Source organism: Corythoichthys intestinalis, chromosome 13, assembly GCF_030265065.1.
Source record: "Corythoichthys intestinalis isolate RoL2023-P3 chromosome 13, ASM3026506v1, whole genome shotgun sequence".
In the NCBI taxonomy this organism is placed as follows: Eukaryota; Metazoa; Chordata; class Actinopteri; order Syngnathiformes; family Syngnathidae; genus Corythoichthys; species Corythoichthys intestinalis.
This window is the reverse complement of record NC_080407.1, coordinates 26,786,224-26,813,540: the sequence shown is the minus strand read 5'-3', so window position 1 is coordinate 26,813,540 and position 27,317 is coordinate 26,786,224. Positions and strand designations below refer to the sequence as shown.

General features: G+C 41.1%; 1 protein-coding gene across 2 annotated transcripts in view; it reads right to left on the bottom strand.

The window, feature by feature from the left end:
* LOC130929001 (oocyte zinc finger protein XlCOF6.1-like) overlaps positions 1-25,444 on the bottom strand; it is a 51,669-nt gene extending 26,225 nt beyond the window's left edge. For both annotated transcript variants that reach the window (XM_057855846.1, XM_057855847.1), the window contains exon 1: positions 25,066-25,444. In XM_057855846.1, coding sequence (XP_057711829.1) covers positions 25,066-25,201 — 136 coding nt within the window. In that variant the 5' untranslated portion in view covers positions 25,202-25,444. The remainder of the gene's footprint in view (positions 1-25,065) is intronic.
* Positions 25,445-27,317: the final 1,873 nt, after the last annotated feature.

Genomic DNA, 27,317 nt, shown 5'->3' with positions numbered 1-27,317 from the left:
TTTTCCTGGCTTTGTGAAGAAAATTTCCATAGGTCTTCCAAAATTGAACGCATCAGGGCTTGGTCCATTTATGGAGAATCTCAGGCAGGCAGCAAGGTGTTCTCCTTGCAGTCTGTTCCTGAGGTCTGATTTGACCTATAATACCCCTTTCCCACTGAAACAAGTGGGTCAATGCGCGTTTTTCTAAGCTGATGCATCCCACTAGCAATTGGCATTTGGCACCTTTCCCATTGACGAAAAAAGCCGTGTCTTTCTTTTTTTTTTCCACCCATCTAACCCCCACCCCTCCTCAGCCGTGCGTAAGGTGCGTGACGTCACCACGCTAAGATGTGCTTCGACAAGTGCGATCGAATTCATTCAGTTCAAGGAAGTTAACAATGCAAAGCAACATGGAAGCCTCCTTTCCGTTTGCGTTCTCTGATTTCATGCGTTTTACTGCCCGCAAGATGGTCGAAATGCAGCAAAGGATCAACACTGTGCTTGTGCTGAGGAAACGTATGCGACGTAAATTTTGGTTTGAAATTGAAAGGAGTCGTGTACGTCACAGGAGGAGGAGAAGAGCCTTTGTTTCGTCTGTTATGGCTATTGCTAACGCTGCTACACCGACTGTTCACCGTATGTGGATCCGGGCTAGAGCACATGGTTTTTGTTTTTTGTTATGACGCATCACGTACTAGCCTACATCACCACGTAGATTAGGGTGTTGACTGTTGACCCGGCGTTTTGCTTTCACACTGCATTACCCCTTTCCCACTGGCCAAAATACCCGTGTCAACCCGCTAACAATAGGCTTTTGGTGGCAGTGGGAAAGGTGCAGCGACCCGCTTCGACCCGTGTCAATCAACCTGCCAAACGACCCGCGTTAAAATCACCTCGGCTCTGATCGCCATGCAGTGTGAAAGCAAAACCCCGGGTCAACAGTCAACACCCTAATCTACGTGGTGACGTAGGCTAGTACGTGATGCGTCATAACAAAAACAAAAACCATGTGCTCTAGCCCGGATCCACAATACAGCGAACAGTCGGTGCAGACGCGTTAGCAATAGCCATAACAAATGAAACAAAGGCTCTTCTCCTCCTTCTGTGACGTACACGACTCCTTTCAATTTCAAGCCAAAATTCACGTCGCCTACGTTGCCTCAGCACAAGCAGAGTGTTGATCCTTTGCTGCATTTCGACCATTTTGAGGGCAGTAAAAAGCATGAAAACAGAGAACACAAACGGAAAGGAGCTTCTATGTTGCTTTGCATTGTTTACTTCCTTTAACTGAATGAATGGCGTACCGCAAGCAACACGTCACTTCCGCTCATTAATATTCATGACATTAGCTACTGTTGCTAAGTAAGGACAAGCCAGCGTTTATCCCTAATAGGAAATGAATGGAAATCGTGTACGAAGGAGATGTTTACAGCGCTAAACCTACCAATTCTCTCCGAAAATGATGTGCCTGGTGCCAAATTGACTGGCAAAGATGTGGAAGAACATAAAAAATGTTCAGTTAAAGAGATGGCTTTAGTGTCGAAGGCTGAAAAAGACGAAAAAAATGAGCCAACATAAGCATAGCTTTAGCTTTTTTATCGACGCGACTGACAATGACATTCTCCTGTTTCAACAAGCTATCCTTTACCATCAGCCCTGTCTTTCTTATATATCCTCTGGTTGTCCTACGTCTCTTACCGTTCTTGGGGGTAATTTAGTTAGCTTTGTGTAGCGATCGCAAATGCTACTCAGTGACAGCCAACGAACACTTTAAATTTTTTCATTGATAACCCATCTTAATCCTATAATTTATTTACACTTCCCCCTTACTAAACTTGTTTTTATTATATATATAACAGAAACGGTAACAGTGGCAGTCAGATACCATTGTAATTCTTTTCAGGTCATTCATTGTCAGACAGAAGCAGTACGGCACAACGTTACGCTAAAAAAATAAGTTCAAAATATAAAAATGGCTTACCTCTTTGTCCTCTGAAAGACCATGCCAACCCAACATAATGTTTACTGCATATGAAACGGGAATGGATTTGCCGAGCTGGTGTTAAAGTCCGCGCTAATCGATTCGGTCTTCACATTTTTTTCTCCGGAGTTTTTGGTTTCCGGAAACGTATGAAGAAACATCCTTCATGTGTCGTAATGTCTAGAGTCGTTTCTACAAGTTCCAAAAAAGCAATGCGTGATCGGCATGTTCGTTTTTGAAAGATTACCGGGGAAAAGTAGCACTTTTTACGTTGGGTCTATGCGAGGGCGGGTCTATAATGTCCCACTTCGGCTTTACTTCCGCTTTACGATGTGACGTCACGGTCTAAAAATAGCGTGCGGTACGCCATTCAGTCGCACTTGTCGAAGCGCATCTTAGCGTGGTGACGTCACGAACCTTACGCACGGATGAGGAGGGGTTGGGGGTTAGTCGGGTGGAAAAAAAAAAAAAGACACGGCTTTTTTTTGTCAACGGGAAAGGTGCCGAATGCCAATTGCTAGTGGGTTGCATCGGCTTGGAAAAACGCGTGTTGACCCACTAGTTTCAGTGGGAAAGGGGCAAATGGCGATCAGAGCCGAGGTGATTTTAACGCGGGTCGCTTGGCAGGTTGATTGACACGGGTCGAGGCGGGTCGCTGCACCTTTACCGCTGCCACCAAAAGCCGATTGTTAGCGGGTTGACACGGGTTTTTTGGCCAGTGGGAAAGGGGTATTGTACTCTCCTTTACGTGACAATTATGCACCTTACATTCACACCAAATATTATGCATATTTGGCACACCTGTCAGCACCTCTAGTCATGCCCTTACTAGGGATGGGAATCGAAATCCGATTCCAATTCGGAACCGGTTCCGAGTGTTTCGAGGCCTCGACATCACAATGAAAAAGCCTTAACGATCCCTTAAACGATTCCTAAAGACGCGTATTGCGTCGTGACGTGTCTTGTTGTCCAGACGCATCAAACTAGCATGGCGCCAAGAACCACTCGCTCCAAAGTTGGACTACACTTTACCAGGAAAGAGTGTGAAAATGAAAGGTTACGACGGGTAAGCACGAGCATTGCAGCCATAAACATAACAATGACAGCACGTAGGTTAAAACGCTGGAAAGTGTGTCTTCACTTCACGAGGAAAAATTACAACAAAGCGACTTGCAGTCATTGCAAGGTGGAGATAACTGCATCGGGAGGGAATAGACTGCACTGTCCTCACCGAGACAGCTATACAGCTAGCTAAACTCCGAAATGACGATACAGAAGACGTTGGTATAATTTGCTGACTTTATTCAACCATCACTTGAAGAGTGAAACTAAAAATAGAAATGAAACAAATCAATTTCGTCCCCAATAACAAACAGGTTTGCATCAACGTAAATCAGCGATGATTAGCTGCTAATAACAGTATGGTTAGCATTCGTTCGCTAGCATTAGCACATCGTTCAAACCACTACACAACTGGATTTAAGTGTCCGATCGCGAGTGGAAACACAACAACAACAACACAAAAGATTATACATACAGGCGTTGCCTCTGTAGATATTAACATTAACAAAGAACGTAGGCTCGTAGAAGTGTTTCCCTCTCTCACTTCGCTCGCTCACTCGCTTGGATGCGGCATTTCTTCGGGTGCCCAAACAGCGGCCCAAATACGGCCCGCCTCCACATTTGGTCCGGCCATTTTGAATTTTTTTTTTTTTTTCTCAATCGTGTTATTTATTTCCTGGCCTTTTTCCTTGAAGAATTCAGAGAGGGTAATTTGGTTATTATCTATTTAATTAATAGTGTTTTTATTATTAATTATTATTATTATATTATTATTTTTATTTTATTTACTTTCATTCCGTGAAGAACCCAGAAAGGGTTATTTGATTGTGGCTTTCTGAAAAACAATATTTTTTTACATTTATGCACTTCTGCAATCGTCACACTTTTTTTGTTACAAACTGACCCCGGCCCCTCATCAGAGAAGGGAAAAGTTATGTTACCCTCACAGGAAAAAGTTTGGGGACCCCTGCTTTAACACATATTGCCAAACGCAGAACAACAACCTATCTGCCAATATATACCAATATTTTTTATTTCTATTAGATAAATGTTTCAGTAAAATGTTACACATTCTTGTGTATTTGCCACTTATTGCCACAGTTAACTTTGAGGCTTTGGGCCTCTTTTGATCTCGTTGTGAGTTTGTAGGGTTGCGAGTTCTGATTAAACAAACTCGATGCCAATCAAAACGTTTGTTGTTCTTTTTCCCCAAATTAGAATCGATAAGAGAATCGATAAAGAATCGAATCGTTAAGCAATATCGATAATGGAATCGGAATCGTAAAAATCCTATCAATTCCCATCCCTAGCCCTGACCCTGTTCATTGTGGAGAAGTCCCTCTCGCAATTGACGCTGGAGACTGGAATGACCAGAGCAACTCCTGCCAAGTGGCTCAACGGGAGATCCTTGCAATATGTTCCAATCCGCGGTAAATTCGGTTTTACATGACCAAACACACATCGAATCGCTAAAACCAACAGTCTGTCTCGCCCTAGCCACGTTGAATATGTTGAAATGTCTCTCGCTAGTTTCTTGTAGCTTTACCGACATCGCGTCAGCCCGTCGCTGATTGGTCCACTCCGCTGTCTATTTGCTGTGGCTGCCTCCGCCCTGGAATTTTTTTTCTGCTGAATGGTGGCCAGACAGCTATGAGTCTGGTGTACCAGGCTAGTAGTCCCATCAATGAGCGTGACCTGTTGGCGCGTGTGTCTGTGTGTGTGCACGCACGCACGCGCGAGCGAGTAGTAGAGTGGAGTGGGCTACAGCTGTGTAATCGGCTGACTGACGCATCTGATTATTATCCCCCCCCCCGGCGAGGGGGGGGGGGGCAAACGATACTGTGGCGGGCCGCCACAGTCTCGTTCATTGGTGGGAAACACTGAAGTGATTTTAGTGAAATCTCTGGGTATAAGTTAAATTTGGGGAAGAGCTAAATATTTCCTGTAAATCAGCTAGCCAAAGCATATCAATTAGAAAACCTCCCATTTAAAACATCAAAATCAGGGTTTGTCTATCTCGGAGTCTATGTGGCTGACACATGGAGTAACCTTTGAAAGATGAATTCTAACTCGCTGCTTGTGCATCTTAAACACGACTTTCAAAGATGGTCCTTGCTTAATCTCTCTGTTCCGGCTCCAATAAACGCAGATGAAATGAACATTCTCCCCGTTTTCTTTGTTCCAGTGTATTCCGATTTTTCTCCCTCTTTCTTTCTTTCTTTCTTCAAATCTGTGGACAGCCTTATCATAGATTTTATATGGAATAAAAAGAAATCCAGACTGGTATCAAACCTTACAGAGACAATACAATACAATAACATTTACACTGGTGGAATGAATCACACATTTTCTGAAAACAAAGTGTATTTTGAAATAAGACTTATTTTAACCAATATACGTTGTTTTTACAGATTTCTGTACTATTTTGCATGTTTGTAGTGTTACCACTGTACTTAATCTTGGTTTTACACGTTCTGCATATGAAATACACGTTAGCTAATTAGCTTAGTGCTCGGCGCTAACTATTAACATCTCAAAAACAACAACAATATAGGCTAGACAGTACAAGAGGGTTTGTGTACTCACCTCTTATTGATCCACACGGGTCTTAGCAACACACTCAGGACATTTTTCAATTGAAATGCCTTAAAACTACTGCTGGACATCTAAAAGACAAGGAGCAACGAATTATCTCTCTTCCCCTCTTGCTCTAAAAAATAACTTGCGCACAAAAGCGCGACCCGGGGCCTGCCTGTGTCATACACAAATTTATTTTTTCAGTCTTCTAAAAAGGAGTAATCAAAGGAGCATCCATCATAACGTGCGTGCGCCCGTTAACGGTTCCCGGGCGGCAGACGTGTGTTGGATTTCGTTCAGCTACGAGGGGCTGCCATAAAGTTATGAGGGGGAAAAAAAATCACCGTTTTTGAACCTCTATTAATTGTAATCGAATCTTCACATGTTGAATCGCGATGCATGTAATGATCGATTTTTTGGAACTCCTCCAATTGGTATAAGAGCAATATAGCTTGATTATGTGTGTGTCTGTGTGGAGGGTGCATGTGTGTACATGCATATATAAAAAGATGCTCTGATAAAATTTTTTTTTTTAAAAACTGAAACCTTGAAGTAAACACAAAGTTAACCCTCATGCTACACTGTCTACATTTTTTTGTAAATTTTCGAATTTCTCACCTTTAAATCAAAGAAAAAGCATATTAAAAAAAACACCAGAGAGCTGCCATTTCCAGGGGGTGTCTAAAATGTCCTGAATTTCAAAATGCCACCTGCTGAGCTTTCTAAGGCATTGCAGCAATGAGATTTTACTTTTGATACTGAAACATAGCATTTTTACATTTTTTGTAGCATAGACACCCATTATAATTCCAATTTTTGAATGCATTGTAAACCTAATGTGCAAAAATGCATTTCCCGCGATTACCACATCAATTGCTTTATTTACGCTTGTTCAGACGTATGCATGCCAAATATTTGGGTTGAGAGCATTTACACCCCTTCACCGTTAGGTAACGCCAGAGGCTCGCAAATGATTTTGCCTTTTTGCAGCCGGCTCCAAAATTTTGCATCTGTGTTCAATAATTCCGGTCGGGACTTTAGTAGGGCTTGGTGGGGACCTCCAGAAATGACTGGCCGAGTTCTTTTTCAAAAAATAAAGTGTTTGTTTGAATTTTATACGTCTACGCAATACGCATGCGTGTGAGCGTCTTTAGTTCAAACGGATGTTCTGCATAGAGATTGGCTCAGATTTCGAAAGTTACGTTTTGAGTTGCGTTTTTGAATCTCAACTATGATTGGTCCGCCTCGTGTTTGAATTTATTAGCCCGCGATTGGTCAAGCTCCGATTGATAGAAAGAGGAGGTCCTCCTCTTATTACGCGGCGTCATCCTAGGGAGCGTCAGGATGACGGGAGTCATAATAGTCGGGTCGGATCCATCGGGCAGCGCCGATCATACTTATGGAACTCGGAAAACAAAAAAGCGATATGGCATCCAACCAACGAAGTGGCTGGACATTACGTCCCTGCGCGAATCCCCACGTTGTATGCAGTATGATGCTAGATGAGCAGTCGGGAGACGGCGTTTGCGTTATTTGTAAACCAGGAGATCGTCGCGAAAATAGTCGCATTGACCAACATCCAAGGGCTCCGATCGCTCAAGAACTGGTCTCCCCTCACGCCTCAAGAGCTGCGGGCGTATATCGGGCTGCTTATCCTAGCTGGAATGTACCGCTCCAGGCATGAAGCGACGAGCAGCTTGTGGTGCGTCAAGACCGGGCGTTCGACGTTCCCCGACGCAATGGCTCATCGGGGGTTCATGGAGATCAACCGAATGCTCCGGTTCGATGATAAGCTGCTTAGACCACAGCGGTACTATGCAAGCAAACTGTCGCCGATTTAAGATTTGTGGATCAGCTGGATTTTCCGGCTGCATGAAATGTATAACGTGGGACGTAACGCGTCCGTGGACGAACACCTAATTGCCTTTAGAGGACGCTGCTGCTTCAAACAATATATGCCGTCAAAGCCCGCAAAGTATGGCATGAAGATTTGGGCCCTTTGTGACGCTCGAACCTCCTACGCATCAAAGCTGGAGGTCTACACCGGCAATCCTCCAGGGGACACGCGTCAACACAACGTGGGATTGCTTGTGGTGCTGGGACACACTGACTGATTGCTTTATATAAATTCTGTTATAAATTCTTCATAGCTGTTGTGACTTTCCTTTTCAAGGTTATAGTGTATGGATAGCTCTGACTCCAGTGAACATTTTGAGTGGTTGAAAGTAAAAAAAATATTCATAAATGACTTCGTTATCACACCTCAAAACATTTACAATTATTGTAAAAATTGCGTGTTTACACAAAAATGGCCATCGCAAAAAATAGGCATGCATAAAAAAATATATATATTATTATAACTCATTGACCTTTTCAAGGCTCTAATTGTGTGATATGAAATGTTCCAATTCATGTTTTTTTTATATATATATATATATATATATATATATATATATATATATATACATATATACATGTATGTATATATGTATGTATGTATGCAGCATAGTTTGTTTTGGTTATAGCACAGTACTGCTTTTATTGTCCATAGAGGGCAAAACATACAAATAAAAAAATAAAAACTATATATGTATGGATAGCTCTGAGGCCACAGAATCATTTTGTGTGGTTGAATGTAAAAAAATATTCAGAAATCACTTAGTTATCGCACCTCAAAACATTTACAATTATTGTAAACAACTATGTTTAGGGGTATTATACACAAAAACGGCCATTGCCAAAAATGGGCATGGATAAAAAAAAATCTGTTGTTATAACTCTTTAACCTTTTCAAGGCTCTAATTGTGTGATATGAAATTTTCCAATTCATGTTTTATATATATATGTATGCAGCATAGTTTGTTTTGGTTACAGCACAGTACTGCTTTTATTGTCCATAGAGGGCAAAAAATACAAATAAAAAAATAAAAACTATATATGTATGGATAGCTCTGATGCCACTGAATCATTTTGAGGGGTTGAATGTAAAAAGATATTCAGAAATGACTTAGTTATCGCACCTCAAAACATTTACAAATATTGTAAACAATTGTATGTTTAGGGGTATTATACACAAAAACGGCCATTACCAAATATGGGCATGGGTAAAAAAAAATCTGTTGTTATAAATCACTGACCTTTTCAAGGCTCTAATTGTGTGATATGAAATTTTCCAATTCAATTTTGTTTTGTACATATATATCCAACATAGTTAGTTTTGGTCGTAGCGCAGTGCTGCATTTATTGTCAATAGAGGGCAAAAAAGTACAAATTAAAAATAAAAACTATATCTGAATAGATAGCTCTGATGCCACTGAACATTTTGAATGGTTGAAAGTAAAAAAAATATTCAGAAATGACTTAGTTATCACACTTAAAATACGTCTACATTTTTTGTAAAAATTGTATGATGCGTTATATATTTTTTATGATCACACAAGGGGAAATGTGAACTAAGGTTGGCCAACCATGTTTTTGAATAATATCAATGGCTAGACAATTATAAGCATATTTTCATTATTTTTTTTAACGCAACCCTTCCAGATTCTTTGTTTAACCCATAGCAACGCCCTTGACAACGAAAATGCTTTTCTTCGGCAATCTTCGGAAATCTTCGGAAATTACGTCACACAGGGAAGTGCGAGGGAAGTCCGCCATAGAACAGTATTGTTTGTTGCATTGCTTCTCGGTAAAATGCCACGGCGGTGTGTGGCGATGTTTTGTTCTCACTCAAACGAAAAGTTGTATGAGTGGCCAAAGGATAGCAGGGCACGTAAATGGACATCTTTCGTTCGCACGAAGCGAATGAATTTCACGCCATCATCGAGTAGTGTTCTCTGCTGCAAACACTTCGAAGATGCCTGCTTCCTTAACCGGTCTGCTTATGATCAAGTATTTGCCAAAAAGTAAGTGTGATTTTTGGATAGATGACTGATGACTTTGTCAAAGCAGAGCTGCCAACTGTTGTGGAATGTACAGTAGAAGCAAGCGACGTTAGCCGAAAGCCAACTCGTGGCAATAGTCGTGGCATAGTTGTTGTTGTGTTCGCTAGTGTTACGTCCCAAGGACGGCTCGCGAAGGGCGTAACATAAAACGAGCCACACAATTTCACAAGTGGCACAAATTTATTTACACAACAATCAAACTCGCAATGAATATGTACAAAATGTGGATGAAGCGCGGCTTCAGGGTAAGCCCAGGCCAAAATAACAAAAAAAAAAGGAATCTACACTTGAACCCCACCCGCTAACTAAACCCTGATCATGAAAAAGAACAAAGAAAAGACTGCCACGCACCTAGCTTCTTACGCTAAACAAAACAGGAGAAAACAGGTTGAACAGAAATGGCGACTTACACCTATTGCTTCTGTGCTCTTATTTACAGTGGTGAACAAAAACGATCCAATAACGAATAAACACAAAAGACCTCACCGAAAAAGCGGGAGTGTATCAGACTAGCGATCAAATGCAAACGAGCGTGAATTGCGAGCAAACAGCTGTTGAGGAGGACCGCTAGGCAGAATGCTGTGAAATGTTTCGCGAGAGCCGCTGACAGGTGACAGCGAGCGTGTTGGCATAGAGTCAATCTCGCAGCGAATCAGAGAGCGGCACAAGTCACGCAGTGAACCATGGGAAATGTCGTTTCGGGACAACATTGAAGTGGTGCTTTGTAATCCGTTCGCTTGTGTGAAAAAACTACACTTCCTCACGCCATTAGACGCCACTTACTGCCGAGAGCCCCAGCTACTGTTAGCTCCATGTGTTGATAAAGAAACAAAGTTGTAAGCACGTCGTCTGTTCGATACCTTTGTCAAAAAAAACGCTCATAACAAGACACTATGCATGATCCGTTTAAGAGACGCTGGGTCTGGAGAGCTGTGAGTAGTAGTAGGCGAGGGGGAGATGAGCGGTCGAATGTGGTGGCAGTCCGCTATTATTTTGTTTTCTTATTGTTGCCACAATAAAGTGGATAAAGCCATCAACGACTCATCTCCTTCTTTCCCCCCAACGTTTTTATATTATTGTTTTATACGCACGAGAGCTGTCGGATCTGCCAAAATGAACATGAAGTCTGATTATTATTTTTTTTAAACAATGTCGTCAGATAGACAAAAACATAAAATTATGTGCAAATGCCTGCATCTTCAAATCATGAAAATAATAACAGCCTAAATCTTGCCAATCTTGTAATCTCGATGGGTCTTCTCTCCATTCCATGTCAAGTAGTCTGAGCACATTGTTTGCATCCTGATTAGCTTCTGGCTAATATCCCACAGTGTTTCCCACAGGATTTTAGGAGACTGTGGTGGGAGGGTCTCTGACCCTCGGGGTAGGGTGTGTGTGTACATTTTAAAGCCTGGTGTATCTCTTTAGGGCATTTTGAGACCACTGAATGTAATATAAATTGCTGTATGCGGTGTCGCCGGATCGCGCCAAATGCAGCAGACAGTAGTCCCATAGCCTGGTACACCAGACTCAGCGGAAATATGTTCCAATCCGCGGTAAATTCGGTTTTACATGACCAAAAACATATCGAGTCGCTAAAACCAACAGTCTGTCTCGCGCTAGCCATGTTGAATATGTTGAAGTGTCTCTCGCTAGTTTCTTGTCGCTTTACCGACCTCGCGTCAGCCCGTCGCTGATTGGTCCGCTGCGCTATTTGCTGTGGCTGGCTCCGCCCTGGAAATTTTTTTCTGCTGAATGGTGGCCAGACTCATACTCTCATAGCCAAGCATGAAAATGGGTCAGGGATTAAAAAGGTGAGAAGGGTGTGGAGGAAATATGTTCCAGTAAACTGTACACCCCAACAAAATATTGAGCCCTGTCGACCCACACTGTGTTTCAGCAGGGCCATGCAGAGACCGGTGGAGGGGCGGGTGCTCGTAGATCAAAAGGGGCACATGAACAAGTATTTAATGCACCTTAAAACAACATAACTTCAATTTTAACCAGCTTTAGATAATAACTGGCTGCGACTGTGACATACTTTAATTGGGAGGGGGCAACAGTGAATAGAAATCAAAACTGTCATCAACACTTTCTGGCTGTGACTCAGTCAGTCTGCATTAGGCCTGAACGATATTGGAAAAAACTATTGCTGCGATTTTTTGGGGGTTTGCGATATTATATTGCGATATTAAAAAACAAAAACAAAAACAGACAAAAAAAAACATATATATATATATATATATATTTTTTAAAAGATATTTTCACTAGATGACTTGAATAGCTGTTTGGAAAGACTTTGGATGACTCTCAATGACCAGTGTACAGTGATCCCTTGTTTTTCGCGGTTAATGGGGACCAGAACCCGCCATGATAAGTGAAAAACCGCGAAGTTGCGCACCCCGCCGCCCAAATTTTTATTTTTGTGTGTGTGTGTGCTCAATGTATTTATTCAGATTTAGCATTGGAAAGAGATACATATAAGGCATGTTTTTTTTCTCACCTTTTCCCCAAAGTATGATTTAAAAAATATATATATTTAGTACTGTGCAAAAGTTTTAGGCAGGACACCTGCCTAAAACTTATGCACAGTACTGTATATTTTTATTATATTATGTATATACAGGATATACTGTATGTATATATTTTCCCCAAGTGGAAGCTTCCATGATCCTAATAAATTTAATAATTAAAAAAATATATATATACATATATAATGTATTGTATATATATATATATATATATATATATATATATATATATTAATAAATGGTTTTAAGCAATTCAAACGTTATTTTATATTATGATCAGTTTTAAACATAACTGTTAAACCAAATCATTTTTGAACAAGAATAAAGTACTGTAGTCGAAAAATGCTTGGCTTTATTAAATACTTCTGTTTATCTACCTTAGCTGTGACTCTTTTTGGACATGTAGAAATTACAAACTCCTCATGATCACTTCTGGCATTTAATTTATATGTCTCAAACGTCTCCACACACGCACACACATTCATTCCAAAGCGGCTTCCTTGCAGAAACGGTTTTACAAGTTAAACGATGATTGACAGCTGCTGCGCTGTGATGTCCGCTTCTTTGGCAAGATCAAAGATACCAGCATCATTAACTTTAATAAGCAAGTGCTGCAGTGACTGTGAGGTTCAAAGAGCGTGTGAGGCTCTGCGCAGAGCAGAAAGCAGGGTGTATGTGGATTAAGAAAAATAAAAATTATCGCACGTCCTTGCGATGGGACTATCGCGCACGCACACATCGCGATGGCGATGTTTAAACGATATATCGTTCAGGCTTAGTCTGCATATTTTCTTCCTTCAACCTCTGCATCAAAACTTCCTTCCTCAACTTGTTCATCTGAGAACAAACAACATCAGATGGTCACTGAGCCACCAACAGCACAGTTTTCTTAAAACTATTATTTCATTATCATCCATATTTAACTCTAGCACCTCATGATTAATAAAGCAATGAAATAAAATCTTATAGAAAAATAACATTGTAATTGTGTTTATAATTGTATTTAATACCCGACTATCCTTGCAAACTTGTTCTTACCAGGTCTGCTATTCACCCAGCTGCCACTGCCTTTAGCAGCCTCATCTAACTCTTTTTATCCCTCAATCTCCCTTCCCTACGACGCATGTCTATGTAATGAAATATAAATATTTAAAAAAACAAAAAAACAGACTCCCTGGTGGCTTTTAGTTTTAAAGCTTTCTTAATTTCTTTCTCTCTCAATAACGATGGAGGTAGATTTGTGTTTTCATTATTCAATCAAAAAACAAAGTTACTTCTATCAAAAACAAAGTTGCTTCAATCAAAATACAGTATATACTTTTAATCCCCAAAAAGTCACTTCAATAAAAAAAATTGTTTTTGATTGCAAAAACAAATTTGAGACAAAAAAAGCATTTGAAAACTTTTTCTTGATTGAAACAAATTTTTCCATTGAAGTAATGTTTTGCTTTTGGGCCACATTTTGGCTAGGACATTTGTGTCTTTATTATTCAATCAAATAAGTTGCTTCAAACAAAAAAATATATATAAAAAGAAAAACTTTGCACATGTGTCAATCACCGTTTACCAAAGCCTGAGAGGGTTTGAGTAGACTCACTATGAAGCATTTAATAAAGCCAAGCATTTTCTTACTACTTTATTCTTGTTTAAAAATAATTCGGTTGGGCAGTAACATGTTTAAAACATCATAATTCTTACATTTTGAAGTGCTTGAAAACCATTGGTGAAAAAAAGTGAAAAAAACATGTATGTATCTTTTTTCCAATGTAAAATCTGAATAAATGCATTGAACACGCACAAAAAAATGGGGGGGTGCGCTACTTCGCGGTTTTCACTTATTGCGGCGGGTTCTGGTCCCCATTAACCGCGAAAAACGAGGGATCCCTGTATTTCTGAAAAGCTTTAAGAAGCAGGACTCATTCCCACCACTCGTCGGGCCGGTGTTGTGCTGACACCGGCCGTCAGCTCAAGTCCCAGCCGAAAATAACGCGTCTCAGACGGACGACTGGAGCGAAGCGAGGCGCCCCCTCCATCCGAGAGCATGCCGCTTAATTTGACTCAACAGTGTGTTTCTTCGTTTATATTACCGCTAAATACACAAGCTTGACGCCAATTTAACGGGAGCTATTTTTTTAAATGGGAGATTTGGCTAGCTCTGGCAGTGTTCAACGCGAGCTGCTACGAATAGCAGTAACTTTTTTATATCGCAAAATGTGAAAACGATTGAAACCATTACTCACCAAATTCAATCTGCTGGCAAATACAGGCAAGTGTGTATGCTGCGCTCTGGTCTGCCCCGGTGTGGATAAGGCCTGCTTTTTGTTTTCGCAGCTTTGCAATGCAACCAAAGGCTCTCCGAGCACTCCATGTTCACGTAAGGAGTGCGCGCGTTTGGAATAATGGAACGCAGCTTGGGCCAATGATTGGTTCTCGTCAGCGAAGCATCTAGAAGGATTTGCTGACTGTCGAAGTGTCACTTTTTTAAAGAACCGATTTCTTAAGTGCTCAGTTTACGTACTACGTTAATCACATGATGATAATAATAATAATAATTAAATAAAACCTCCCGACCCCCCCTCCACTCCCAAAAAGAATTTCTCCTCGGATTCACGTAGGTCGCCCTTTTTGACTTTAAAACGGCGAATTTCGCCGAAAGGTGAGAGATTTTCATGCCTGCATAGCACAGCTATGAGTCTGGTGTACCAGGCTAGTAGTCCCGTCTATGAGCGCGACCTGTTGGCGCGTGTGTCTGTGTGGGTGCAAGGCACGCACGCGCGCGCTCTCGCGGGTAGTAGAGTGGAGTGAGCTACAGCTGTGTAATCGGCTGACTGACGCATCTGATTTTATTTTATTTTTCGGCGGGTGGGGCAAACGAGACTCGTTCATTGGTGGGAAACACTGTCCCATGTACGGTCCAACATAAAATTCCAACCTCCTCCTCTTCCTCCAACTCTTCATAAACTTGGATCTTCTCCCTTGCGCTCGATCTATCGCTTATATCGCTGTTTGAATCATTGTTTGAAGGGCTTTGTATGGCGGCCGTATGGAGCGCTGCCATCGCTGTTCTCGGTGTGACGTATCACTTCCGGGTTCGGTTCCATGTGTAATACAGTAGTACCTCTACATACGAAGTTAATTCATTCCAGGCGCTTGTTTGTAAGTCGAAATGGCCGTATGTTGATCAGGATTTTCCCATAAGAATCCATTATAATTCCATTAATTCCTTCAACAGTCCAAAAACCCACACTCCATCCTTAATAAATACTGCTGTTACTATCGCAAATAGCAATTACAAAGAGCAAAACAAATAAAATATTAATAAAATCAGAATAACAATAACATAATAATAGCAATGATAATAGTAATTAAGGGTGTAACGGTACATGTATTTTTATTGAACCGTTTCGGTTCGGGGTGCTCGGTTCAGAACGGAGGCGTACCGAACGAGTTTCTGACATAATGTAAAGTGCTGTCAAATGTAGCGCGTTAACGGATGGTAATTAATTTTTTAAATTAATCACGTTAAAATATCTGACGCATTTAACGCAAGCGCGGAATGCCCTCTCATGCATCCCATAATCCCACCGTTAATAACGCCCCACGGATGGCTCGCTAAGGGCGTAAAATAAAACGAGCCACAAACACAAGTTGCAAGTGGATACAAATTTATTCACACAAGTCAAACTCGCAATGAACAAAATATACAAAATGCGGAAGGAGCTGGCTTCAGCGTAAGCCCAGGCCAAAACAACAAACTAGGGCTGTCCCAAACGACAAATTTTCTCCCGATTAGTCAGCCGACTATTTTTACGATAAGTTGACTAATCTAATAATTTTTTTTTTTTTTTTTTTTTTTTTTACTAATTTAGCAATGAAATTTTTTTGACGCTTATCAATTCACAAAAACATATTGGAACACTTATTTATTAAAGTACAAATGAACACGTAAATCACAATAATAAATCACAAATAAACAATGAGTTCAAATGCTGATAGAATTAACTAGTGCAAAAGAATGGAATGTAAACAGATTCAGAACACTGACTTCGCCTTTCCAACATGATTCAAAACAATTCTTAAAAAAACACCTAGCATTAATAGTATAGCATAGTACTATATATAATAGTATTATAATAATTATAATAATTATTCATTGCCAATCAGATTTTTCATAAAGGGTGTCATTTTAAAGGCTTAGTGTAGAATCTGAATTCTGAAGTATGTGGGATTAACTTCAGAAATCGCTATTCATATGATGAACATGACATGCTTTTATTTTGAAATGTTCACTGGAAGTACGTTCGCTAAAACCGCTAACTTCAGCTTTACATTCCTCAAAAAAAGCACTTTTTGTCATTGCATGTAGTGTCAATAATAGATTTTTTGGTCATTTTTTTCGTTTGCAAATGCTGTTAACCAGCGATTTTTCATGTCTGAAGTGTCACCTTTTAACGGCAAGTTTGCTTTCGCGAGACAACTGCCAAAGTTTTATAGCAGGCTAAAGTAAGTTGCCTTTTTCCCCCCATTCACCTCAGTGTAGCAGTGCTAACGTTACAGTGTTTAATATAGATGTGTTTTCTTATTTTGTATGTCTGAACTTTAATTCTACAGCGTGTTGATAAGAGAAAGGAACTCGAGACTCATATGCCATCAGCACGCACGCACCAATGTATGCACGCACACACATGCGCAGCTATAAAAGGCAGCCGTGAAAATTACCGCCCTCATTTTATTTGCCGTGCGATAAATGGACTCATTGCATAACGTGACAGGCTTAGCAACTTCAATAAAACATGTCATTAGTTAGTTAGATTGACTTACAAACTGGGTGACGGCGCTTTGAGTGTTTATTCACGGCCGACGTGCAGCCAAGCTTGGCATTGAAGAGACAGGACACAAGAGTGTTCCCTCCTTTGTTTCTTTGAAATAAGTCAATGTTTTGGACACTCTAGTGCGCTTTTTTGGCTTTGTGCCGCTTTCCCCGCTTGCATACAGAGCGTCAAACATTCTGAACTTTCCACGCATATATTTTTTTAACCCTTCATTAACCGTCGACGGGATGTTGTGCTCGTCGACGGATTTACGTCATCAATGACGTGGACGATGTCGACTAGTCGGGACAGCTCTACAACAAACAAAATGAAACTACACTTAAACCCCACCCGCTAAGTAAACCCTGATCATAAAAAGGAAATACAAAAAAAGAGCCACTATCCTGGCTTCTACACTAAACAAAATGGGTTGAACGAAAATGGCAGTTTACCTCTACTGCTGCGGTGCTCTTATTTACAGCGATGAACAGAAACGATCCAATAACGAATGAACACAAAATACCTCACTGAAAAAGCGGGAGTGTAACAAAATAGCAATCAAATGCACAGGTGAATGAATGGCGAGCAAACAGCTGGCGAGGAGGTACGCGGCACGTATGCTGTCAAACTCGAACTCTTGAGTGTTGACTGTAAAATGACGAGCAGTCAGATGACTTTTGTTAACGATGCCTTTATTTGGTTAACAAGACTCAGGCACAATACAAGACACACAAGGGGATGCGAGCTCAAACAAAGGCCCTGTAGTACTACCTCGTATCGGCCGTAAAGCAAGTGTCGTTATTGCTGCAAATGTAAAGAAAGGGCTGCACAATGGATACATGACAGACAGCGGCTAGTTTCTGAAGTTGGCACCCTTCTTCGGGTGGCCTATCAGCGACGGAGACGTCGTCTGCCCGTCCAGCATCAATCAGAGTACGTCACGTTGGGAGGGGAGGCAGCCAGGTGGCGGATGCAACGATCAGCTGACTGACAGTCTCAAAAAAGATAATTAAACGGCCAGGGCCGTCGCACCACTCAGAAGTGCAGTGAGCAGCGTGGGTAACGGTTAAATCAAATGTAAACATGGAAGAAAATCAGGTTGGCCCTCCGGGTGGGGAATTCAAATTAAAAAAAGAATGTAGATGGAACAACTCTCAGAAAATGTAAATAAGTTGGTTTGCCTCAGCGACTGGCTAGAGGATGAGTAGGGAAGAGGGCCACATTTATGTTTGCACACATTATAAATAATACGGTTCTTGTTACTGTTCTAAGGCTCTGTTGTGTGTTTGTTTTTGCAGAGAAAAAGAAAATGTCTTCAATAGAAAGTGTTAATGTTAATGCCATCCTGTGGATTTATTGTTATAATCAACAAATACAGTACTTATGTACAGTATGTTGAATGTATATATCCGTCTTGTGTCTTATCTTTCCATTCCAAAATTAATTTACAGAAAAATATGGCATATTTTAGAGATGGTTTGAATTGCAATTAATTAATTTTTAAGCTTTGATTAACTGGATTAAAATTTTTTATCGTTTAACAGCCCTAACCCTTACTTTTCGAGGCTGTGGTCATAAAGTTAATATGAGAAACTTGAAACTGATCAGTGTTGCAACTGTTCAATTTTGCACATATTTTTTTTTTTTTAAAGAAAAAGTCTTAGCCAATGTTATTTTTATTTTGTTTTTCCAAAATATCTACATTTCACAATATTGTATTTTGCTGTACCTGAACGCACCGCGGGGCTGACGGTGAGCAGGAGAGCGCTATTTTACTTTCTGTTTCGATCCTGGCGTCAACAGCAGAGGACACTCGGCGAGTTGATAAATGATTAGAAGCTGGCGATTTCTTTTTACCACGATAAGAACTGTCACCTTAACTCATAAAGACTGGCGAATGGAGGAGGACCGCCGGCCGAGATCGACATTCTACGGCCCTATTGTCGACCCAGTTTCGGATGCACACACCATGCTTATATTTTGCTATCATTCACATCTTCATTTCAATGGTAAGCGTCACCTTTTCTTTTTTTTCTCCACCTGCACTAAACTTAAACTGCACTTAACTAAAAAATAGCCTAAACCAGCCCGCCGGTGATGGTCCGCAGTCAATCCGGAGCACTGACGCGGCAGGTATACTAAAACAATATGATATAATGCGAACAAATTGGCTTTAGCGCTATTTTTTGCCGGGCCCAGAACGAAAATGCATTTTGCGTAGTTGGTAACAAGAGAGCCGAACTTTTAACAGCACGTCAGCTGCACGCGCGCACGCACGTGCACGCGAGGCAATAAATCGCAGCGGAAAAATTACCGCCTTCATTTTTATTTACCGTGCGATAAATGGAATTATTGCATATTGCGACAGGCTTAGTGTTGACTAATTATGTCACAGCAGCCATTAACAATAAGTTGTTCGAAGTGTACCGTTTAAGCTGTAATGCATTTGTATTACAATGACATGTTTGCCCAGTCGTTGTATTAATTTTTATAATGTACGTTGTTCAAGTCATACAAGCTGTTATAAATGTTCATACTTGAACCCTTATTGTTTAGAATACATTTTTATGTACTTAATGTTTAGACTGCATGTACAATTGTTAAATTGAAAGTTGGTAAATAAATCAACGAAAAAGTTCATTTGTATTTCATGGATTGATTCCGATTTTTTAAATTATATAACAGTCCGCTTGGGCAAATTTATCATCATTTAGCGTTATCGAGGTAAATCTGCTCAATTTACCGTGATACGTACTTAAGGCCATATCGCCCAGCCCTAGTTTGAAGCCCATGAAAACGACTTTAATATTGGCATTGACGTAACGCTTAAGTTTTTTATGGTGTGTCTTTGACCCGAATATTTGCTTGCTAGCAAAGTTCGTTTGTTCGTGGCCGACGTTACTGGTTGTAATTTCAGATGAGTATTTCGGAAAGATAAAAGTTGTCAACGTACGAGGGTCCGTTAAAAGAAAGACTTTTATTGTTGTGGTGATACAGTACGACAGAGTATTAGGGCCAAATAAATTAAAAAAAAAAAAAAAAAAAAAAGAACGACTAGATTGAAGTCATACTATTGCTACCAGAAAAAAAAAGTTGTGTTATTATGTAAAGGTAATGTAGCTGTAAGCCGCTACGCACTTTGCCAGTGATCCCAAACCTTCTTTGCACCACGGACCGGTGTAATGTGGGTTTTTTTTTTTTTGCCACGGACCGGCAGAAAAATACAGTAAATATAAAGTACACAACAGGGCTAAAAACGAACGTTAAGTGCAGGGAAAATGTAACTAACCAGATGCTGTATCAACCTTTTTATAAACAGCAGCCTCTCATAAAACTTGACAGCAAATATCCTAGGTCACAGGCATAATCAATTCCTCTCCAATCGTGAAAGGTTTCTTGGCTTTAGCATTATGGTTTGCCACGAGGTATGATGCTCTCAGTGTATTCGCTTTTGTTGATTGGAGGCCCTCACTAATTGTTTCTGTCCTTCGTGCTCGTGCTTTTTTGTTTCAAAAATTCTAAAGGCTTACCCATTATTTCAGGGTGCAGTTTTAGGAAAGGCGGCTGTTGAAAAAAAAAAAAAAAAAACATTGATTCAGCATATGGATAGCTACATTTTCCCTGCACTTGATGTTTGTTTTCAGCCCCTTTGTGTTTATTTTATATTTACTGTCATTTTCTGCCACACATTGCCGGTCCAGGAAAATAAGGCCCACATCACACTGGTCCGTAGCGCAAAAAGCTTGGGGAACACTGGTGTACAGTACAGTGATCCCTCGTTTTTCGCGATTAATGGGGACCACAACCCGCCGCAATAAGTGAAAAACCGCGAAGTAGGGCACCCCCCTCCCCAAAAAAATGTGTGTACAATGTATTTATTCGGATTTAGCATTGGAAAGAGATACGTATAAGACGTGCTTTTTTCACTTTTTTCAAAAGTAGTATTTTAAAAATATATATATTTATACATACTGTCTTGTAATAAATGGTTATTCTGTATACACACGCACAGTCATTCCAGCACCGCCACTCCACTGTTACCTCCCTTGGTGTGACTTACGATCACAAACTACTCTCGATCGCTTTAGCAGAAATGTGAAGTAATTTCATAACATGCCAAAAAGGGTCACAATTAAAGTAATTAAACATTGTCCAACAAATAAAGCATGAAAAAATAATTTATATGTTGTATATTTGACAAAATAATCGCGTTTCCGAAGTTCGAGCGTGAAACGGGACGAACCCGGAAGTGATTCGTCACACCGGGAACAGCGATGGCAGCTCCATACATACGGCCGCCATACAAAGCCCTTCAAACAATGATTCAAACAGCGATATAAGCGATCGATCAAGCGCAAGGGAGGAGATCCAAGTTTTTGAAGAGTTGGAGGAAGAAAGGGAGGTTGGAATTTTATGTTGCACCTAACATGTATTAGCCAGACGCTAATCAGGATGCAAACAATGTGCCTAGACGACCTGACATGAAATGGATACAAGACCCATCGAGATTACAAGATTGGTAAGATCAGACACGGCGCTCCGCATACGCATAACATGCACTGCGCGTAGGGCACTAACTGCCTGAAGGGGCACCAAAAAAAAAATCAAGTTTGTAAAAAATCCCAAAAAATAGTAATTGTAATAATAACAACAATATATGGTATTTAAAATAAAACTTTGTAAAGCCTGATAAATGCAAGTAATACAAATATAAGTAACATAGGCTCATTATTTACACAAAAAAAGAATCTCCTGTGCGGCCCTCTCGTCAGGCTACCTTTGGTGCCCCCCCCCCCCCCCCCCCCAATTCCCTAGTGGTTTGCTCCATTATGCTTCAGTCGCAAATTTGGCCGAAGTTCATTCTTGAAAGGAAATGTCATCGAAAAGACAACAAGTCGGGGGCGGAGTTTGGTTTGACAGTTTGTGAAACATTTGTGAATGTGAATGTTTGTGAAAACTTAGTTGTCAACAGTAATATATTTCGTAAAATAAAGCAATACTGACAAATGTTCAGATATTGTTCATTTCTATCGTTGGGGGGGTGGATGGGGGGGCGGCGGCACCACAAAGCATTTATGCCTAGGGCACCAAAATAACTAGCGCCGGTGCTGGGTAAGATATAGGCTGTTATTATTTTCATGATTTGAAGATGCAGGCATTTGCACATAATTTTATGTTTTTGTCTATCTGATGACATTGTTTGAAAAAAATAATAGACTTCATGTTCATTTTGGCAGATCCGGCAGCTCTTGTGCATATAAAATAATAATATAAAACCGTTGGGGGGAAAGAAGGAGATGAGTCGTTGATGGCTTTCTCCACTTTATTGTGGCAACAATTAGAAAACAAAATAATAGCGGACCGCCGCCACATTCGACTGCGAAGTTTTGCTTCTCGCTGATCTCCTGCTCGCCTCCTACTTCTCCAGCGTCTCTTAAACGGATCGTGCATAGTGTCTTGTTATGAGCTTTTTGTTTACAAATGTATCAAACAGACGACGTGCTGACAACTTTGTTTCTTTATTAACACATGGAGCTAACAGTAAGAACACAGCTTGGGGCCTTTGGCAGGAAGTGGCGTCTAATGGCGTGAGGAATAGAGCTGGGCGGTAAACCGAAAATTTACCGTCACCGAAATTCTTCACGATGACCGACGTAATTTTGACCATGTCGGTAAATTCGGTAAATTAATAAAACAAGAAAATAGTCTTTTCATCCCGCTTTGACTCTGTGTTGTTCGTCTATGTTCATTCCCCTTTAAGAACGCAGTGAATGTACTTACTTAGTGAGTCACGTGATCATCAGGAAGCCAATCAAACAGAAGCTCGGTAAGCTAACGGTAGCAGCTAATGCTACAAGCAAAACGTGATGGAGTGTGGCTTAAGGGAGGTTCGCCAAACTTTCACCCGACATTTAATAGACTCTTGGTGGCATCCAGACGGGCTTTCACCTTGTTCTCACGATTTCCGGAGATGATGCTTTCAGTGCTTTCTACTGGTAGCCAGGCCACAGGCTAACGCTAGCCGCTAACGCTAGCGGCCGCTAGCAGCTAACGCTACAAATGAACGTGATGGAGTCGGATAGCGGCTCTAACCTTGTCGAAACGGCTGAACTTAATGAGTGGATTGGGCACGGACTGCATCTAGCAATTACTATGTCGCGTTATTTTGTATCTGACTGTGTGTGATTTCTCTGATAGCTTTTGTGATGGTAAAGCATTCAGCATAAAGCACAATCCAACGGTGAAACTTACAATATGACCGAGAAATGGCCCCAGCTATTTTTCTGTATGTGCTTAATTCTGTGTCATTATTGCTATCATAAAATCTTAAGTGTTTCATTTGCAGAAGATCAATATAGCTTTAATGTGTGTCTGTCTGTTTGGGGGTTCATGTATGCGTGCATTTATTAAAAAATGCACTGGGGGGGAAAAAAAACCCTGAAACCATAAAGTAAACACTTGTATTGAATAATTATGTCACAGCAGCCATTAACAATGAATTGTCTTTTTGAAGTGTACTGTTCAAGCTGCAAGTCATTTGTGTTACAATGACATGTTTGCACAGGCATATCGATTTTGACAGTGTACATTGTTCAAGCCATACACGCTGTTATAAATGCTCATACTTGAATTCTTATTGTTTACAATACATTTTTATAAACCTAATGTCTAGACTGCATGTACATTTGTTAAATATATCAAATTGAATGCTGGTAACCAAACAATAAACTGTTAATCTGTATTTCATGCATTGATTCAGATTTTCAAATTATATAACAGTCCGCTTGGGCGACTTTATCGTCATTTATCGTTATCGAGATAAATCTGCTGCATTTATCGTGATACGTGTTTAATGCCATATCGCCCACCCCTAGTGAGGAAATGAAGTTTTTTCACACAAGCGAACAGATTACAAAGCACCACTTCAGTGTTGTCCCGAGACTACATTTCCCATGATTCACTGCGTGACCTGCGCGCTCACTGATTCGCTGCCAGACATTAATCCAACACGCTTGTTGTTGTCACCTGTCAGTGGCTCTCGTACGTAAAACACAAACTAGAAGGCTATCAAGCGATCCTCGTGAAAGAAACGCCGAACCGTACAAATGCAATGAAATGCTTGAAGCATGAAGGTGGAAATACATAGTACAAATACAAATAAATGTGCACAAACTCACCGGCGGTGTGTGTCTCTTATGGCAACGTGACCGTGAATTACCGCGACGCCGACCCGCTTATATGCACATCCACACCCCTTTCCCGATTGACAGTGGATTAACCCTTTCGGACAAGATCGTAGATGACGCACAATTTAAACAAGCTTCACCTAGCCAACGCAACAACAACTATGATCGGGGATTGCCACGAGTTAACTTTCGGCTAACGTCGCTAGCTTATATTGTTCATTCCACAACAGTTGGCAGCGCTGCTTTGACAAAGTCATCAGTCATCTATCCAAAAATCACACTTTTTGGCAAATCCTCGATCATAAGCAGACCAGTTAAGGAAGCAGGCATCTTCGAAGTATTTGCAGCAGAGAACACTACTCGATGATGGCGTGAAATTAATTCGCTTCATGCGAACAAAAGATGTCCATTTACCTGCCCTGCTATCCTTTGGCCACTCATACAACTTTTCGGTTGAGTGAGAACAAAACATCGCCACACACTGCCGTGGCATCTTACCAAGAATCAATGCAACAAACAATACTGTTCCATGGCAGACTTCCCTCGCACTTCCCGGTGTGACGTAATTTCCGAAGATTGCCTAAGAAAAGCATTTTCATTGTCAAGGGCATTGCTATGGGTTAAACAAAGAATCTGGAAGGGTTGCCTTAAAAAAAATAATGAAAATATGCTTATAATTGTTTAGCCACTGATATTATTCAAAAACCTTAATTCACATTTCCGCTTTTTTTTGGCCGGCTGCCTCTAACCTCGCCACGCACACGCATTACAGCCCGCGCTTGAATGGCAGTTAAAAGATGATTGACATGTGCGGCGCAATCATCGTTAACTTCAATAATTAACTCCAATGCACGCAGTGCTTGCATGGGGTATCAGAGAGCAAATCAGAAAGGGAGCGACAGTGACACGGATCCGCGATAGACTGAGGGCGCGAAGTTTGAAGCGCGAAGTAGCGAGGAATCACTGTATACGTATCATCAAAAGTGAACCAACCTTCGAGTCTGCGAAGAACAACCTTTGCATGCATCATTTTCCACATAGTCGAGTCTTGGTGACGTAGGGGCTCCTCTTTTACTCCACAAAGTTCCTCCTGGAACTTTTCTGCAGCCAGTATAGTTCTCGCGAACATATTCCCCACTTGATTTCTACTTCCGCTTGACGACGTGCCTTGCAGTTTTGTTAGCGGTTGGCCAGCTAGGCTTGGCTAAAGTAGGCGACAAAACTTCAACGTGTGGCGGAACTTGAAGACTGATGTTTGAGTCCGTAATGTGGCTAATGCTGGACAAGTCGTCGCGACTTCGATCTAGTTAAGTGACTGAAATCTAAGAAAAACAATACGTGCACAAAGAAAAACCTGCTCCACCTTGGCCAGTCCTTTTCATTTCCGACTAGGATTGCATGATGGGAAAGAGTCTGTCTCCAGCCCAATCACACCGTAAGACCCGCCTATTTCAATAATAAAAACAAAAATAGCCCAAATTACAACTTCCCTTTCAAAATAAAAATACTTCTGTTATACAACCTAACCTATATTTTGACAGGATGGGGAAATAATCAACAGTGGGATCGTAGCGGCATCATTTCTCCTATAAGGATCATGGGAGGTGTAGTTCTTCACAGGAATCATACAGTGCGTTCAGCGCCGCCTTCTGGCGGTATTATTTTTATTTCAAGAAATGCAATAATATTTAACGGTCTATAAATTCATTATATTATTAAACATGTTGAGGTGGTTGCAGTTTAACGTTGCATTCGTAGGAATACTTGACGGAAAATAAGTTTTCTTTCAGCATAAACTCGGCGTGTTTAATTTCATGCATACTTTGGCGCTCTGTGCGTTGGACAATGAAAAGTACGCAGGAAAAAAAAAACTCATGGTGGAGTTTGTGTGGGTCCCGGCGCACGTGGGGATTGAGGGAAATGAGGTGGTGGACATCCTGGCCAAGGAATCGCTGAGAGCACCGGGGATAGAAAGGCGGGGCGTCCTGAGTAGAGCGGAAGGGAAATCCATTATTGGGGGCTACATACAAAAGAGGTGGCAAGAGTATTGGGAAGCACAAAAAACGGGGAGACATTTATTCTCAATACAGTCACAGGTGGGTGTGGGAAGGAGATTGGGGAGAAGCAGAAGGGAGGAGGTGGTGTTGAGTCGAATGAGGATAGGGCACACGGGGCTAAATGATTCGTTGCATAGGATAGGAAAACACAAAGATGGGAAATGTAAACACTGTGGGGAGCGTGAAACGGTTGAACACATTCTAATTGTATGCGGGAAATATGGAGAGCAGAGGAATCGGTTCAGAATGGTGCTGCACCAGGCAGAAGAGACATTTGGGATGGGAAATGTCCTGCAGATGAAAAGGGCCAATATTCAAAAAGGGCTAATAAAGTTTCACAGGGACACAGGGCTGTTGGACAGGATATAGGAAGAGGGTAATTCATTACTATTTAATTCGGTTGTTAGTATTTCATTTATCCAATTTTTTGGCTCGGGTTTTGTCTACACTCTGGGTGTGTTTCACTGGTTGTCAGTAGTGTTGTATCGGTCGCGAACGATTCGTTCTTTTTGAACGAATTGTTTGGGTGAACGAGACCGAACTAATCACCATCTGCACTGATTCGTTCTATGAAGTTGGTGGCGCTTGTTCGCTGCGTGGGAGGGCGTTGAGCAAGCGGCAGCGTCTTCTGACATCGCACACGACCAATCAGACGCCAGCCTCATCGCGGGCAGGGGAGGGAGCGGAAACAGAATCATGGCGTATGTCACTCATTTCCACGTGTGGCCAATAAGCAGCCAGCGTGCAGGCAGGGGGGAAAGACTGAGTTTTGTCACTTCCCGTTCAGTGATTCGGTCCTCCGGTTCCTGACCTAGCTTGCTGCTAACTTGACTTTCCAGTAATGACTATGCGGTGAACGAGTCATAAAATGAAAGGAAACGACTTTGTCACATATTTGTTAACGTGGAGCCTATCAAATGCTGCTCAAAAAGACAAAAACACCACACAAATCTAGCGAGCATGGTTTAGTGTTCTACTTTTCTCAACAGACTCGGGACTGTGCCTATGACGATATACTATCAAATTTACAGTAATTTAAAACACGCGTAGCTACGAGGCAAGCAAAACCTGAGCTGCGGTCGCGTGACGGCAGTGAAGCGGGCAGAGAACTGTCACTATATGGAGGCTTCATGGCAGCGATATGTACCTCATATGTGCACAGAAAAAAAATATTTAGTATGATCTCCA